The sequence below is a fragment of the Miscanthus floridulus genome, chromosome 1 (assembly GCF_019320115.1).
Source record: "Miscanthus floridulus cultivar M001 chromosome 1, ASM1932011v1, whole genome shotgun sequence".
NCBI lineage: Eukaryota > Viridiplantae > Streptophyta > Magnoliopsida > Poales > Poaceae > Miscanthus > Miscanthus floridulus.
The window spans coordinates 22,205,583-22,223,258 of record NC_089580.1 but is presented as its reverse complement, the minus strand read 5'-3'; the positions used below and the strand labels follow the sequence as shown (position 1 = coordinate 22,223,258).

The 17,676-nt window shown below is 48.7% G+C and overlaps 1 protein-coding gene across 2 annotated transcripts; it reads right to left on the bottom strand.

The window, feature by feature from the left end:
- Window positions 1–5,343: 5,343 nt before the first annotated feature.
- LOC136454443 (BEL1-like homeodomain protein 4) lies at window positions 5,344–15,812 on the bottom strand. Of its 2 annotated transcripts, XM_066454891.1 has the most exons (5): window positions 15,220–15,812; window positions 13,462–14,838; window positions 11,524–11,909; window positions 10,226–10,286; window positions 5,344–6,198 (listed from the first exon to the last, which is right to left on the bottom strand). In XM_066454891.1, the coding sequence occupies exons 2-5, from the start codon at window positions 14,779–14,781 to the stop codon at window positions 5,677–5,679; spliced, it is 2,289 nt and encodes a 762-aa protein (XP_066310988.1). In that variant the 5' UTR covers window positions 14,782–14,838; window positions 15,220–15,812; the 3' UTR covers window positions 5,344–5,676. The 2 variants fall into 2 exon arrangements, with proteins under 2 accessions (XP_066310988.1, XP_066311017.1); XM_066454920.1 differs by lacking the exon at window positions 15,220–15,812 and having other exon boundaries at window positions 13,462–15,213.
- Window positions 15,813–17,676: the final 1,864 nt, after the last annotated feature.

Below are 17,676 nucleotides of genomic sequence, written 5' to 3'. Positions count from 1 at the left end.
CCCGCGCCACTGGGTCCATAAGACCGCGCTGGCACTCCTCGACGGCAAGCTAGCCACGCAGTGCCTCTCGTAACAATTCAGTGCACCCACAGCCTCGCCGTACCCTCCTGAGCACCCTGCGCACCGCAGCCGTAGCTTCGCAGCAGGCCAGCCACCACCACGGTGGTCGTGCCACCATCGGGCACCACCGCACCGCCGTGAGCGCACATGGCCAGCTCTGCTCAGACCACCTCCGACCGAACCATCAACGCGAAGGTATCCATGTGTACTCCCTAGTGCTCGCTAGCTCGTGTGCTGGCCTTGCCTTCGTTGTTGCTTACGGGAACGCGCCCGCCTTTGCAGGTCAGGAGCCACCGCCGGGGAGGGATCCTGGGATGCCGCCCCTATCAATAGTAGCGCTTCCAGCAGCCACGTGTTGTCTCTGAGGTAATCATCGACCTCTTAGTTGTGTAGTGGGAGGTCGGGTGGCGCCGGCGTGGCCGTCCTGTGCCCGCGCCGTTGCGCCGATGCGCGCCCTGGGGGCCAGGGACTTGGTCGTGGTGAAGACATAGAAATGGGAGGGTGCAGCTGTAAAACGGTAGACTAAGGAAATAGTGCTCTGGTGTTCGCAGAGATTTTCTAGGACTTAGGGGGTGCCCGTGCATACTTGCCGACGTGCGCAGGCCTTCCCCGTCGTGGGCCGTTGGTCGTCTGGGCCGCGCCTCCGCATGGGCCGCGCGGTGGCCTGCTGTCGCGCGTGGGCGATATGGCGCATTGGGCCGAGCCGCGCGTTGTGGGCCGACGAAGGAGAATTCAGTTTTCTTATTTTCGTGAGAATAGAAATGTTTATTTATTTTCTGTTATGAATCCAACTTCGATAAATCATAGTAAATTGCATGGTTGTCCAAAAATAGTGAAACTAAGTTTGTTAGGTTCACAAAAATGTCATCTACATGTTAGTATAGTTAGTTCACCATTAGCTGTTAGGATGGTAGGCTCATAAGATTTAAGTAGAAAGCTTAGCATTATATCGATCAATAATTGCAAGAATTGTTGTGGCAAACCGATAATAGCTTTAGCTTTGAAATTGTTACAGTAGGTTCCTTAGGCCTTTATATGCTTGCTGTAAAATTGGTAGCCGTAGAGCGAGTTGCTTAATAGTGTAATTATTATCCTTGCTTTATTGTATGTATCGTAAATTGGCATTAGGAGTAGGAATATCTGTAGTTGTCGTAAGAATGTATGTCACGTTCATACTTGTTAGTGGTGCTGGTACGTAGCTTAGCCTTTAGTGGGTAGATCTCACTTAGTAGTTTAATAGATGTACTTTTGCATTTAGGGTTGTTGTTGCCGTAGTGTTAATCATTGCATCATCATTTCATGTAGATCACGAATAGGTAGACTTTGTACCCGTCTGCGAGCCGGAGTACGATGAGGTGATCGAGGAGTACGAGGAGGAGCTCTTCGCACAGGAGGGAGCCCAGGAGCCTATTGGTACTGACCTTGCTGACTCGGCACCTGCCCAAGGCAAGCCCCGGTGCATAACCCCTATTTTTAAATGATCACTGAATATATTTATATGATATGCATTTACGTTACAGGCATTTTATGGAAACTACATGCATAAATATATCCACCATGAGTCCTACTAGTACAGTTCGAGTAGCTGCTATGCTCAGGATGTCGGTAGCGTGAGTAACCTGCCGTTACTCGCAAATAGGTGATTAAACTATGATATCATGATGAAATAATGGAAAGGAAAATGGTGACCGGGCAGGGATGTGGGTTTGGTACTGGTGGGTGTGAGGGGTTGTGTCCTGCGGCCAACAGGGCATAGCCCGGTTACACTTTTTCCCTGTCTGTGTCGATTAAGGACCGGTCGTTGCATATGACTCTAGGCAAGTCACATATTATTGTCCCGAGCACATACTTGGGTATGGGCGCAGGGAAGACTTGCTGCTTTCTTGTCATGGATCTGGCTCTTTTCGGACCGACTGATGGGAAGAGGAGGTGGTGGAGGTCCTTGCACTGCACTGAGTCTGGGACTCAGGGGCGGGGGCTTGGAGTCCAAGTTTGGACGGGGACCTGGACACCCGGGATAGGAGAGTGGTGGGTTAGCCCTGCTTGTGCCTGGGGTACAAGCGGGGCGTGTGTCTTCAGGACACCCAGCTAGGCAGATTGATTCGTGAATCACCGGGTTATCCGGTACGGCTTGTCTACGGTTTAGCACCGTAGTAAGAACTGGAAGTGGAAAAGGAGAAGGAACAGTATCGATTGCCCAACTCTTGCTTAAAAGTAGAACAGGTGCTTATATAGATTGACTAGATGGAAACTTAATACGGCTGATGATAATAATGTATCAATAAGGACTCACTATTAGTATTGCTTTTGGCTAAAAGAGAACCAGCAACCATAAAGCTTAGCATATTCCTTGGAGTCGGGAAAGTATTTCCACTGGTCGGATAAGTCTTGCGAGTACATTGTGTACTTAGGGTTTATTTACCCCTATTGCAGGTGATGCTTGAGGAGTACCTTGTGTGGAGGATCCTTCTGGTGGGCTCAGATGAAATCCTCGTTATCTTATCGCTAGATGTTATCTTTTAATATTCCGCTGTTTATCCTTCCGCACTCTGTATTTGGTATTGTAATAATATACTTTTTAAGACACTCTAATGTATGAGATGGACTTGTGTTGTAACTCGTTCTCATTATTGGATCCTTGGGAAAAATGTGGATCTTTCGGGTTCTCCCTCGGAAAAATTTCGGTGTCCCATAATAAGTGCACATCTCGCACTTCAAGGAGTTAATGAATTCAAAGTTTGACCAAATATATATAAAAATATTAATATTCATGATATCAAATAAACATCATTAGATGAATCACATCATATTTTTTCATAGTAAACCTACTCAAAGATACAAATGTTAATATTATTTTCTAAAATTTAGTCAAACTTGAGAATGCTTGACTTCTCGAAGTGCGAGATGTGCACTTATTTTGGGACGGAGAATTTCTCTTCATAGAGGTCAAACAAAATATTGTTGGCACAAGGGTGTGTCACCCCACCATATATCCATCCAAAGTAAAGTTTATTTGCTATTTTTTATTTGCACCTTCCTTCCTTTCAAATATATATGTCTAACTTTAAGCAAATCGGACCACATTGGTGAATTAATCATCACTTCTTTGCTTAATTTAACCAATGTAGTGTCTCCTCTGTTAATACGTTTATGGAGGCGCGCACCCTATGTTAGTTGCCTCCATTATTGAGATTAAACGGAGGTGAGCGCCTTACGTCGTCCACCTCCGGAAAGCCTGATTTACAGTGGCATTTGGCCGGTGCCCACCTCCGAAAATAAAAAACGACCCCTCCAAGAAGCCTCTATAGTAGCAGTGTTCTTTGATTTAATTTAGACCGTTAGATTATTATAAAATCAAACTGTGCATATTCTTTTGTTTTTCTAGGTTAATTTTGTATTTGTAGGCCTTCTCGTTGAATGTGAGGGCTCTTTTGACACCGTTGTATTATTAACTAGAAGAACACCCCGCGTGTTGCTGTGACATACTGATTTGGAATTAAATTTAACTATTTATACAATTCTAGGAAGAGATTAACTATTATAAACTAATGTTAGTGAATAGCGTGGCATGCTGATGTGGACAACTAAATGTATGTTAGTGGATGATGTGTCATCATAATTGCTTGTGCTAATGAACTTTAATTGCAAGTGATAGTGGAGTGTTGAGGTGGACACCTTGCATGTCAAGAAAAATTGCTAGTGAGGTTTAATTGCAAGTGACAGTGGACTGTTGAGGTGGACACCTTGCATGTCAAAAAAAATTGCTAGTGGGGTTTTACTTTATAAGAGCATAGGATATAATAGATTTGATATACGAAATTTTAAATGATTCATCTTCCCATACATAAACAACTCTCTTTTTTAGCACATTTCTATTTCCAATTAATGAAATTAGAAAATTAACATGACTAAGGTTTCAAGTTTTTCAGAAATCTTGCACATGATTTGTGATGTTTTACATGGATTCAAAAGGGAGCTCCGATCCAGCCCCGACATGGCATCAATAGGTTTCCCCAAAAGATGTAGCAGAAGAAAAGAGGCACGCACTGTTGGAACCGGTGGTGACCACCGAGTTCACGATCTTAGAGCTGGCTTAAAGTCGGCCCGGCTCGTTACCACGAGCCTGCGCTCCCACAGGTCCCAGGTCCACCGGAGCTATAATATATAAGGCATTGGGTTTACTCAACCCAAAAGACTAGTCTGATAGGTGGGGGTTCTCCCGCCTTATATGTTGTGCTCCCCCACCATCGCTACATGATGTGGGACTAAACCCCAACAATCTCCCCCTTAGTCACACATCGGGGTGCCCCCGCCATATGTGACGCTCAAGATTTTTTTTATCGGGTTTAGCTTTTTCTGACCTCGGGTACCAGCTTCGATACCAACTGTTGGAACCGGTGGTGACCACCGAGTTCACGATCTTGGAGCTAGCTTAAAGCCGGCCCGGCTCGTTACCACGAGCCTGCGCTCCCACAGGTCCCAGGTCCACCGGAGCTACAACATATAAGGCCTTGGGCCTTCCCAACGGCCTTCCCAACCCAAAAGACTAGCCTGATAGGTGGGGGCTTCTTCCGCCTTATATGTTGTGCTCCTCCACCATCGCTACACGATGTGGGACTAAACCCCAACAATCTCCCCCTTAGTCACACATCGGGGTGCCCCCGCCATATGTGACGCTCGAGATTTTTATCGGGTTTAGCTTTTTTCTGATCATGGGCTCTGATACCAATTGTTGAAACCGGTGGTGACCACCGAGTTCACGATCTTGGAGCTGGCTTAAAGCCGGCCCGGCTCGTTACCACGAGTCTGCGCTCCCACAGGTCACAGGTCCACCGGATCTACAACATATAAGGCCTTGGGTTTACTCAACCCAAAAGACTAGCCTGATAGGTGGGGGTTCTCCCGCCTTATATGTTGTGCTCCCCCACTATCGCTACACGATGTGGGACTAAACCCCAACACGCACAATTTGCACGTACATGCCAGCCAACTATGTGGCCACACTTGTACTGGAGTATATGTTCCTCTTTTAGCCTTGCATATATATGCTATATGTATCCCAATATTTACCAATATATGTATTTACGTATGCATCATGTATGTGTCTCTTATGTTTAGTTTACAGAGAGGGAAAGAAAAATGAGTACAAGGAAAATTGGTACACCAGAACAAAAACGGGCAAATGCAAAACAGAGAAGCAAAAAAGTGTGACTAAACAATTATACACTTCCTATCTTCCTTTGCTGTATACAAATTAATTATCCTTAACCCCCCCCCCCCCCCCCCCCCCCCCCCCCCAACAATAATGGCTAACAAAAGGAATTAATCTGCTAACTAAGTAAATTAAGAATCATCTGGGAAGACGACGACGAAGGAGCAGGCGGTTTTGATGATCTCATTTTCATATGTCCCATCCCATTCATCACCTCCAGGCACCATGCAAATTTTCTCTTTCTAGATGCTCATCTCTCTCTCTCTGTCTGTCTAGCACCCTCTCTCAGTCTCTCTCTCCTCTGGTTACTGTTTTCTCTCTCTCTTTCCTCGATCCGTACTCTTCCAAATGCATGATGCGCGCATGTATGAGCCATGAAAGGTGACGTAGCGATGTGTTAAGCATCAACAACCGCTGTAGTCTCTCAAGGAGAACCGCCCGGTGCCGTCGGGCCCGGCGTTGCCGGCGCCGGCGTGCTGCAGGCCCAGCGTCAGCGACACGTCGCCGGCGGCCGCGCCTGCAGCCGCAGCGGGCCCGTACCGCACCCTCACCCCGGGCTCGAACCGCCCGTACAAGTCGTCCGCGCCACCGCCCACGTGCGCGTCGCCGCCGAGGAGCTCCACCGGGTCGATCCCGACGAACGCCGCGTCCGCAGCCGAGGGACCCGCGGCGCCCGGGTCGGGCTTGTGGGGCATCATCACCCCGACGGGCACCGTGCCGTGCTGCTGTTGCTGTTGCGGGAGCAGCGCTCCGCCGGTGGTGGTCGGAGAGTGCGAGCCGTCGGCGCCGGAGGGGTCGTTGCCGGACTCGGGGCCGCCCCCGCCGCCTGCCGAGGAGCCCTCGAGCTCCCTGCACTCCTGCTGATACATCTCCTCGATCATGGGCTTCCATAGCCGGACACGGGCGTTGATGAACCAGTTGGAGACCTGGAGTTGATCCAAAGGAAAGCAAACAAATTATTGCAGGGACAGGGCCAAGGGGTCCACGCACGGCCTGTGGGGCTGTGTGGGATGTGGAGCCATGCGTGCATGCATGCGTGTATTCTGCAGGGACGTATAGGTAGGGCTTGGTAGCTTTATCTAACTAGCTACTAGCTATACCCGGTTCTCACTGTCATGTTTCAGTTTTATGAAGTCATTGTCTTGTTTCATTTGTGTTCCAATGTTTTGGATCTAGTTATTTTTTTGTAATATAGCAATAGACCTGCCTTGTTTTGAATTCTAAGCATGCACATGTACGTGTCTCTGTTTCTTTACATGTCGTATTAGTTTTGTCCTAAGTAAAAAAATTCTATCTTTGACCATCTTGTATAGGTTAACAACGTAAGGTTTATGCTTTTAGATTCATTATGAGAAAAATATTTTCATAATATAGAGTTTACATGTTGCGAAACTACATGGTTTTTTTTAAACTGATGGTCAAATTTAGGAGTGTTTGACTTATGATAAATCTAATATGACATGTAAAAAAAAAGGGAGTAGTACAGACTAATAATGAGAGTAATTTGGTCTGGCCATATAATACTAGCTACCATGCGTACATGTGTGTATATGTTTACACTCTTACTTTCTTCATTTTTACATTTCATGAAATTTTTACTTGAGAATCCCTATAGTGCAGTTTGTTGTTCAAGATGCCATTTACCATAGTTTTGACTGTGTTTTTACACGTGTGCACTGATAGCAGTAAATTAGTAATGATGCTAAAATTCAAGGAACCGAATCGCACATGCCTGGGATGGTCCTTCGGATAAAAATGGTCTCAACACTTTTAGAACTTTTAAAACAATATATGTTGATTGCATGCAGTAGTTGATCATTTTGATTTCTGCGGTTAAGCCACTGAAAAAAGAAGAACCATTAAATTATACGTGCAATTACTTAAAATACAGAAAAATACCATAACATTTAGTTGTTTTAGCTGTTTTCTTCTTCATTCTCATGCAACTTAGCAAATGTTATGAGCTATATGTACTTTGAAGCGGGATATTTGTTATATTGAGTAATGTTTTCTATTTATTGTATATGTGTTGTCCAATTATGATTTTGTAATGGTAGGTAATATTACAATGTCATTGTAAAAATAATTTGCTCTGAGTTTGGTCTTTATTATTATGCTTAGGCATAAATAGATGGTGGGGAGCACATGACATGGAATATTCAGGAGGTAAGTCCATATAGTACGAAATGGTAGCCAAACCTCCATAAGGACAATAATTTACAGCATGCATTATTAGTTGATTTCATTTTTTGGTTTATAAATGCACATAATAAGGATAGTGAAAATCAAGTTAACTAATTCAGGTGTGAAATTTCTTAGCTCAACTTAGACAACGCCTTCAAATTCAAATTCACACAAAAAAGGAATTCATCTCTTGATTTTAATGTCACAAAATTATGTAGCACTCTTTACAAAATCTAGGAATTATATTGGTGATTGAAAAAGTATGAACAAAGGACCCATTACCACAATAGACAATACAATAGTTATAAAATTATATAACAAATGCAACTATATATGTTATTAGCTGTAGCATTATAATATATGCCTCCATGCATGAAGAAACTATATTTGTAATAATTAACTATGTATCTTACACATTGATTCTGTGTGTAAAAAAATTAATGAGTTGCACCCGACAAGATTCATATGATGTAGTGGAAGCATATAGTTTTTGTAGAACCTCATCTAGCAAGTGAAACTCTTTTTTATTTTTGTAATGCATTTTTTCCTATATATACTAAAATTATTTGAAAATATAAAATTTTGAATGGGTGTACATGCATGACCAAGCTAGGGCGAATATGCACACATTGGAAGACAACGACAACGTTTATCTTGCTTCAAGATGAAGGCATGCATATAGTTGGTTACATGAAAAAGGTGTCATTATTATTAGTTGCTCATCAGTTAAATGCTTTGCTGGTAGTATATATATTTGTAAATGATGCGATCAAAGCTAGCACCTTGAAACTACGTTAAAATCTACTGAGAAAGTTAGACCAAATGATGAATTTAATATGAAAAAAATCTATCTATATGGACCAAGTAGGTTAAGTGGTCAATTACTAGCTCCTTAAACAAGTTAGTAGCAGATCAGAACTTGGAATAAACGATGTACCAACTGGTTGTACAGAATTGTGGCACACACAAACGGTGCAACCGAGGGGTGATACTTACTAACTTCTTCCAAGAAAAAGCGCCACTTTTGACAACATGTGAAGGTTCAGTCAACATTGTACCACATTAAGCATAACAGCATATATCGTATATAGCTAGGTAGGGTCGTTTAGATATTTTGGAATCACAGAATATATAGTCGCCATCATGTAGTAGAAAGCAAGAAGCTACTTAATTTCCCACATGGTTATATGGTGCTGGTATATATATATATATATATATATATATATATATATATATATATATATATATATATATATATATATATATATATATATATATATATATATATATATATATATATATATAACTAGTTGGTGGATCCAGAATTCTTTTTTCACGAGGATGATATCAATCTAAGATATAGAAAGGATAAGTATAGGTAGCAGTGGGCCACAATGTAGTATGTGTATTATTGGACCCCTACACCCTGTTCGCTTGATCGTATCAGTCATGCTTATCGGCCATGATACAATGTTTTTCTCTCACAGCAAAACAACATCATCCGGCTTATAAGCCATAGAGAAACGATCAACCGAACAGGGTGATAATATATGAGCCAGCTATCGATCAGTACAAACTTAAATTAATGTTAGGCAATCACGGCCGGTGTGCATAGATTTCACCTACGATGCCAGGAAAGGATAAAGGGACAAGGGGAGGTGAAGAGGGACCCAGTTTGCGTTGTCACATTGGGCAAGAGCTAGCAGAGAAGGAAATGTTTCTATGATGCGGCCATCGATTGATAATGACCCAGTGCCCTGAAGTTGGTAGACATATGAGGGGCACTTGTGCAGGGACCACGTAAGTGCATGCAGGAAATAAACAAAAGAGACCAAAGAGAGAGACGAACTGATGAAGGTTAGAAAAAAAAACATCCATAAACCTGAGGAGCTGAGTTCAGTCCAATGCATGCCATCATGCATGCTAATATAAATATGTGGGCACGCACGCGCCATTTTAGTAGTTTCCTACATATAGCAATTTAAGTCGAGTTCTCCATATATTAAGTTCAGTTTTCTACTTATTTACATATGCTCAATACCTACAGACTAGGATAGGTATATATGCATGCGTATATTAGTAAGTGTCTAGAAACTATCTTAAAATGATTTGACCCTCTTGTGAATTTCATAAATTTAGTGTTTATGTCGAGGTGCTGAGGTTATCGACTCGATCTCAGCTTATTAACTAATTTTCCAATATTCTATCATATGGCCAAACAGCTGGTGTATGTATCTCCAGATGTTGAGAAGTTGCTATAAAATTAGGAGTTTGTTTATATATATAATTGTATTAAGTTTTATCATATGGTTGGTTGTTGTCTTTTATTATTGAATACTTGTAAGTAAAAACTCATTTAAGCTATAACATATATATACTCCGTATAAGAGATGCTATGTCCTTAAGCATGCATGAGTTGTGTTAGCAATCCTGGAGGACAACATATACTACATTCAGCGTAAGTATTTTAGTGGTCATATTGAGTATATATAGTGTTAGTTTCTATTTATTACCTCGGGGACATGCTATCTATTCATAATAAGACAATGCAGACGGCCATGCTGAGTCGATGCCAAAAAGAAGCGCATCCAAATCAGCAAAAACAAAGAGCATAAAAAAACAGGCAAAACTGCCACGCTCAACAGTAGGCGATAGCTAGATATGCAATCCATGCATGCATGCGTACGGTACATGTATCAGCAACGAGCTAGCTAGCCGATGAAATAGCTCTGACTCCACACTGTACATGGGTGGTGCAAGCGTACAGACCTGGTTCCTGGACAGCCCGGTCTGCCTCGCCAACAGGTGCTTATCGGCGTCGCTCGGGTACCTGCAGAGACGGCACGAGAAAACAACCATGCACACCCATGAGAATCATATATACTCGTATATTCCCATACGACGCCACACATACTGTAGAAAAGGACCCGTGTTAAGGCTGCCGCGTACGTACGTGCTGGCACTGGCAGCACACTATCTTCTGCCTAGCTGAGCTGAGCTGCGGCCTGCGGCTGACTGCACGCAGCCTGCAGCAAGCGCATGCAGCAGCAGAAGCCGCAGGAACAGCGCGCACCACTGCGTGCGACGTGCTAAGCACTATTCACCAATCATATACCCATTATATATGATGATCATATGTATGGACGAGCACCGATAACCATGCGCGCACATGTAGCAACTATAGCTAGGCCAGCCATGCACCACTCTCTGCAATCTGCATGCATGCAGATGCAGCGCCAGGAGCCAAGGGAAAACGGATTCCGAGGCCGATATATTCCCCCTCTGGTGCTTTGATCTCTCGCAGGCGGCAATGGCAGCATGATAACGGGATCAGATGGATCAGATGGTGGCACGGTGGAAGCAAAAGGAGGCCGGCTCATCGGCCGGCGAGCGGCGGCTACTACCCGCCCATGCCGGTTGTTGCAGCAGGCGGCAGCAGCTCGGCCGGGTCGCGGCAGAAAGGCCCACCCCGTGCCGTTCATGCGTGCAGCAGAACGCGCGTAGCTTTTGCATGCCCGCGCGAACGGAAGAGCAGCAGCAGCCGTCCCTTTCTCTAGCGGCGGGCGGTCCGGACTCCGGAGTCCGGAGGAGAGGCTGAGAGCAGAGAGCTCCTGCCGCTGCCGGTCGGCCTGACACTGATTGACCGCAGTAAAACCAGAAAAAAGGTAAATTTCTGCAATGATGGGAAAGTTAAACCCCGGGGGGGCAAAAGGGAAGGAATATACACAGGCGCACAGTCCCCGGCATGCATGGCTGCTGCGGCCTGTTTTTTAGCGTGGATCTCAAAAAAATTACTGCTTTTGCTAAAGCGCAGCAGCGAACCAGCAGCCAGACTATAGGAGGCCGCGGGGGCAGGGAAAAGCAAAGCAGAAGCTGCCCGTGATGAGTAGCAGGAGGAGCGCTGCATCCTGCATGCATGATCTCCCGCCACGGCATCGATCATCGCCAGCAGCAGCTGATCCCGTGCAAGCATGCATGCATGTCATGCAGATGACATATCGAGCGAGAAGAGAAGACAGGAGAAGGAAGGAATTGACTATTGAGAGAAAGTGATGATGACGACGTACGGGTGGAGGAAGTGCTCGAAGAGCCAGGAGCGGAGGATGTTGACGGAGCGCTCGGGGAGGCCGCGCTGGGGCCTCCAGGCCTCCTGCTCCATCATCCCCATGTGGTGGAAGGCGCGCTGCTGCCGGAGGCTCTGGTCGATGGCGCGCAGCCGCGGGGTCTCGCCCTTGGTGATCCCGGAGCTGGTGCCGGCGTCCTTCTCCCCCAGCAGCTCGCACGTGCTCCGCAGCTGCGCCGCGATGGCGTCCTTAAGGCACCGGAAGTGCCGCGACATGGCCTTCTGCGCCAGCGCCGTGTACGGCGTCGCCGCGCCGAACCCCATCACCGAGTCGAAGAAGTTCACCACCATCTGCATCTGGTCGCAGTAGTGGTTGTACCGACGGTCCACCTGATAATCATCGTGCATGCATGCATATCGAAGAAATTGTTATTAGTTGTTGCATCATCCATCAAATAATTTAGTATTTACGATTCATCATCCCTAGTAAATTACACAAAGTAAATCGAAACGTGGAATATGGTGATGGAAAGGGGAAAAAATCCTACTTAGTACAAGCTAATTATGTAGCTAGCTAGTACGATCGTCGAAAGCAATGCTGATCGATCGATGGAACACAAGAAACAAAACTCGATCGGGTGGTGCAGCACGCAGTTAAGGCATGGGCATGGCGTTGCATGTGTCGCTGGCACAATTATGAGAAATGGGGAGAAGGAACAAAAGAAGCCGAGGCCCACCGGTATTTGGCAACAGCCGGGGCTTGCTAGTTGAGCCAGCCACCATACGCATCTACCAGTGTGACCTGCCTGCATGTGCCCAAGCTCTCCAGCTGGAGCTAGCGGTGGCGATCACTGAGCGAGCGACGCGAGCTCGCTCCCCTCGCTCACCAGTCAATCATGTACTAGCTGCAGCTATCAACAAGGAGTTCGTTGTGACATATAGCAGCGGCTAGCTCTCGTACTTGCTCCCTGCAGCGCCAATTGTAGCAGTGCCGGCCGAGACGACCGTAAGCTAGCTATAGCTTAGGCGAAGGCTGTTCATCAGCTAGCTCGAAGCCGCTGGGATGCTAGCATCGATCTTGCATCATCAATAGATGCATGATTGCAGCAGCTTGCACCAACCACCGGTGTATGTATATGCATATATAGATTTTTATATACCTCTTAGTCGAACCAAATTAAGCTTGAGTCATCAAAGTACTATATGCTTATACAAAATCAAAATTAGGTAGTGACGCTGCCGCGCATAAACAATTAGTTCCAGCTAGTAACATAAACTCCTATGTTAATTGAGATGTGATGACAGCAACGGGAAGAAGCAGGATAGAGTGGAGGGTGGCCGTACTTCTTTCCCCCTTGTGGGGATATGGAGAGAGAAGAAGAGGCAGGCGGATTGGCGCATGCATAAAGAAATGGAGGCGATGAATGCAGCGGCAACAGCGCAGCACCAACAACCGCACAAAAAGAAATCGAGCCATATGGGGGATGGGATCGATGTTACTATGATTAGGAGATTCATATCCCTCTTGGAGTTTGTGTGGCGGCGGCGGCTCCTGCTGCACCTGCCTGCAACCTGCATGCCATTGGCGGCCACCTGCCACGTCCGGCAACAATGACTTGGCACTTGGCAGTAAAAAAAAAAAACCAAGCTCTCCCTCGTACTCGTACTACCAGCTTTAGCTAGCTGCTTCTGCTGGATCATCGGTTGTAGTACTGCTACGTACCGGCCGGCTCTGCCCACCTTCTGCCGCGGCCGCAACTACTTTTTAGAGCAAGCTAGCGCCGCCTCCGTGGCCGCGAGCCTCGTCGGCGTCGGCCGGAGCTTATTAGCTAGCTATGGCGTCAGCAAACCCATGCACCCATGCATGCAAGCTAGAGAGGAAGAAGGAAGTGGAGGGGATGGAGTTCGTGTGTGTGTGTGGATGATGAGACAGTGGACGTGCCTCGTCAAGCATGGAGATGAGCTTGGCCTTCTTGCGCTGGTGCTCGAACCGGTCGGCGGGGGACAGTTGAGGGGGCTCCTTGGACGCGGACGACGGAGACTGCGCGGCGCCGGAGCTGGAGGCGCCCTTATTGCTGGCGTTAGGGTTGGACGCCGAGGCCCCTAGCCCGCCCCGCGCGCCGCCCTTGATCTGCCCGCGCCCGACGCTGCAGAACTCCTCGAGGAGCTCCTGCGCCGCGCGGGTGTACTTGGAGTTGCGCAGCACGCCCGCGACGCCGGCCGGGCCGTAGCCGACGTGCATCTGCTGCCCCAGCGCACCGACCTGGCCGTGCAATGCCATCGGCACCTGCTGCTGCTGCAACGACGGGCCACCCTGCTGTTGCTGCTGACGGTTGAAGTAGAGCACGCCGTTCCGGACCCTCAGCTCCTCGGGCATCTCCAGCTGCTGCAGCGACGGCGACAGCGACAGGGACAGCCCCTGCCCTTCGACGATGCCGGTCCCGGCGCCGCCGAACGGGGCCCCGGCGGCGCTGAAAGCCTGGAACGCCTCGTGGTGCTGCTGCACGTCCGACGGGGGCGGCGACGTCGGCGACGATCTAGACTGCTGCTGCTGCTGCTGTGGGTTCATCAGGAAGAGCTGCATCGCAGCGGCCGGGTCGGTGGCCAGGCCAGCCATGCTGCCTGCTTGCTGCTGCTTCGGGGACGACGTTTCACCTAACGAGCCCATGCTGGCCCCACCGAGGACCAAGCCAGCACGACCCGCCGCGCCGGCCCCGAACCAACCGCCGTCGCCGCCGGACAAGCCGGCCACCCCTCCGGGCCCGGCCTGCTGCTGCCGTAGCCCGAAGCGGTAGTTGGCGCTCATCTGGCTGGCCAGCAGCTCGGTGGCGGAGGGCCCCGACGGCGGCGCGGGGAAGTTGAACATCTCGGAGAGCATGTTGGAGGCCCCGGCGGCCGCCGCCGCGTGCTCGTACATGGACCCGGGGCCGCCATGCTCGTCGCCGTCGAGAGGGAGCAGGCCGTGCCCGGCGGCCGCGGCTGGGTCGAAGCCCTGCACCCTCAGCTTGTCGCGGCGGCTCTGCTGCGCCACGTGCTCGTGCTGCTGCTGCTGCTGATGGTCCTGGTGGTGGCTGGAGTCCGGGCGGTCGAAGCCATCGGAGGAGTAGCCGTAGACTCCGCTGCTGCCCTGGTGGAATCCCTGGGAGTGGGACATAGAAGTCGCGGTAGCCGCCCGGGCGGAGGCGGAGATCGCTGCGCTGCTCTTGGTGGGTTGGCTGGCGTACGTGGTGGTCTGCTGGTACGGTGGCGCCGCTATGCCCATGCCGGCGGCGCCACTGTCATCATCGTCGGCGGGATCCCGGCCACGACCTCCTCCTTCCTGCACAGGTCATGACTCATGAGCAGCAGCAACCGCAGCGCCATCGTAAGCACCGGCCAGAGGTAACCGAATTTATATAAAATAGAATCCAAAGAAGAGGATGATGAACCGAATTGCACTCTCCCAAATTAAAGCAAACAAATTAAATCGAAAGAAAGAAAGAAAAAAAGAGAACAAATTAATCCTCCTTTAAATTTAATTTCCCCAAACAAAATTCCGGCTAGCTTTGCATGTATCTGATGAACAAACAAAGAAACAACCGATCGATCGACCGGGCAAACAACGAACTGAAGAACGAAGAAGCAGGCTAGTGAGAACGAAGGAAGGAACGGCGGTGTGTCCTCGCTCCCGGCGCCGCGCGCGTTGGCTGCGGCTGCTTACCTTAACCTAAGAGGACGGAGCTAGCACATCGTTATCTGGGTGCGGGAGTGAAAGGCCTGACCAGCGGCTGCTCCTCTCCATCTCTGTCTCTCTCTCCTTGTCTCCCGAAATCTCTTTATCTCTCAATCCCTCTCTCCCTCCGCCTTCCTGTGCTGTGTGTGACTAACTCTATATTTTTTTCCTCCCCTCTTTGTCCGGTCGGGTCGGGGCGGGAGGCGGCCGAGCACGCACAGCACAGCCTTGTGCAATCGCCTTCCGATTCTGAAAGGGGACGGCGAAGAGCGCGACGACGCGAAGGGGAGGACGGGCAAGCAGGCAGCAGCTAGTAGTAGTAGTAGTAGCGCGCAGCAGGGCGGGTGGCCGGTTGGTATATAAAAAAACCGAGCTCCATTTCCTCTCCTTCCGGTGCGGACTGCGGTGCTCTGCTGCTGCGGCTATTCCGCTGCTGATCCCTCCTGCCGCCGCGGCTGCTGCTGCTGCTGCAGATATTGGAATTGGACGGGGGCCACTGAGCGAGCTCAATCCCAGAGAGGAAGACGTCGCTGTCTCGGGCCTCCCCCTAGCTGCTCTCCCTCTCTATTCCTCCTTTGGGATCCTCTTTTTCTTTTATGCCCCTTGCTTGTACCGCGTTTAATAATCGGCGGGCGTCGATGTTGTGTTGTGGTTAAGTTACTATTGTTGGTGCTGGTGATGTCGTACGCTTGTTTTCATTTGTCCAACCCCCCCTCTCCTTTTCATGTCTCCTTTTATTTTCTCAGTATCCTCTAATGACTTTTCAGTTGATTTTTATTTTAGGAAGAGAAACTAAACTAGTTGGTTGTTTATTAATTTTTCGGCCTGCAGCTAGCTATATATGGATATTTGCTGTCTACTAGGTAGTAGTAGAATTTCTCACCATGCATGCTGCCTATTGCACTGTGCTGCAGTTCGAGTCGAGCTCCTACATGTACGTACGTACACCAGCAGCCAACTAGCTCGATCGATCGCTGCTACTACTAGATACTAGTAGACGATGTGGAATGAAAGATGATGTCGATCGTGTCGAGTATTATCCAGCAGGGAGGCAGAGAAAAAAAATTGATGGAAAGCAAGTAAAGGGGGCAGGGGTCTCTGATGGGAAAAGAAAGCGATGAGGAGGCGTCCCTCTCTGCATCTTTCCATCTTTTCTTTTTCATTTCGAAATTGACCAGCACTCGGACAGCCAGCCAAGGCGCGTGAGGCCTGATGAGGAGTAGGAAATCGACCCCGGCAAATCAAATTATCCTTTTTTTTCTAAAAAAAAAGATGATGAAACTTTTCCTGTGCTCGATCGAACCAACGCCATATGTTTACATCCCCGCCTTTATTGCGAAACCACCGAGAAAAATAATAAAAATCTCGCTCGGTCCGGCCCGGTGGTGGGTGCGACGAACCTCCTGTACTTTAAATTTTCTCTGCTTTCTGATGAAACATCTAATTAAATGGAGAAAGGAAAGGAAAGGAAAGGGAAGGAAAGCAAGCTTGCTGTTGCGCTAGCTCTGCTGATCCCTCTCCCAACCACGCGCCCGGGCGCGTGCGTGTGGTGTGTGAGAGAGAGCGTCGTCAGCCTAAACCTGACGACGCTGCAGCTGAACGCGTGCGTGTGCTGTGCAAGTGCAAGTGCAGGCCTAATTAATCCGTCCCAACCGCTAATCCAACCGCTTTCTCTCTTTTTATTTATTTTTCTTTACCTGCTGGCTGCTGATGATCCTGGCCTACAATTCTAGGCTTTCTTGCTGTAGCGTTAGCGCAGTGATGGTGGGGTATTATATTAAGAGAGGCGGTTGAGGGAGCTCGGTCCGTTGCGTCGCGTCTCCCCGGCCATGCGCGCGTGCAGTTGCATGGTCGTCTTGACTTTTTCTGTTTTCTCCGCCGCGCCGGAGCGGGATCGGAAGAGGGGCGGTGGTCCGGCTGTTGTTCAGCTTCATCGGCGTGCCGGTGAGCCCCAGCAGCACGGAGAGAGACTGAGCGAGAGAGAGGATAAGGAGAGGATGAGGCCGGCGCCGGTGATCGAACCCCAGCCGCGGCGCCACACCACCGCCACCGCACAGGAATACAGGATCGGAGTAGACGCGGCCCTGAACCTGACGAGCGAGGGAGCTCTTAGGCCCCGTTTGGCACGGCTCGCGGTGGCTTCAGCTTTTCTGGTAAAAACACTGTAGCAACACTGTAGCACGAAGCCGCTTTTCTCTCTCCACCTTTTCTGTCTCACTGTAGCGATTTTACTGTAGCGCGGCGGGGCAAGCCACAAAAATCGGCTTCTACCGGCTTTGATGAACAGTGCACGAGTCAGTGAGAGGAGGAGGGGAAGAGAGAGAAAAGCGGCTTCGTGCTACAGTGTTGCTACAGTGTTTTTACCAGAAAAGCCGAAGCTGCTGCGAGCCGTGCCAAACGGGGCCTTAGCTTCGAGCGTGCTATCTGTGCGTACGAGTGGCGCTT

Excerpts from the sequence above, each read along its gene's own strand:
- LOC136454443 (XM_066454891.1), bottom strand. The coding sequence starts at position 14,781 with ATGGGCATAGCGGCGCCACCGTACCAGCAGACCACCACGTACGCCAGC. Across the intron at positions 10,287-11,523 it reads TTCGAGCACTTCCTCCACCC|GTACCCGAGCGACGCCGATA; the intron begins GTACGTCGTCAT and ends CCGTCTCTGCAG. Across the intron at positions 6,199-10,225 it reads CCGGGCTGTCCAGGAACCAG|GTCTCCAACTGGTTCATCAA; the intron begins GTCTGTACGCTT and ends GATCAACTCCAG.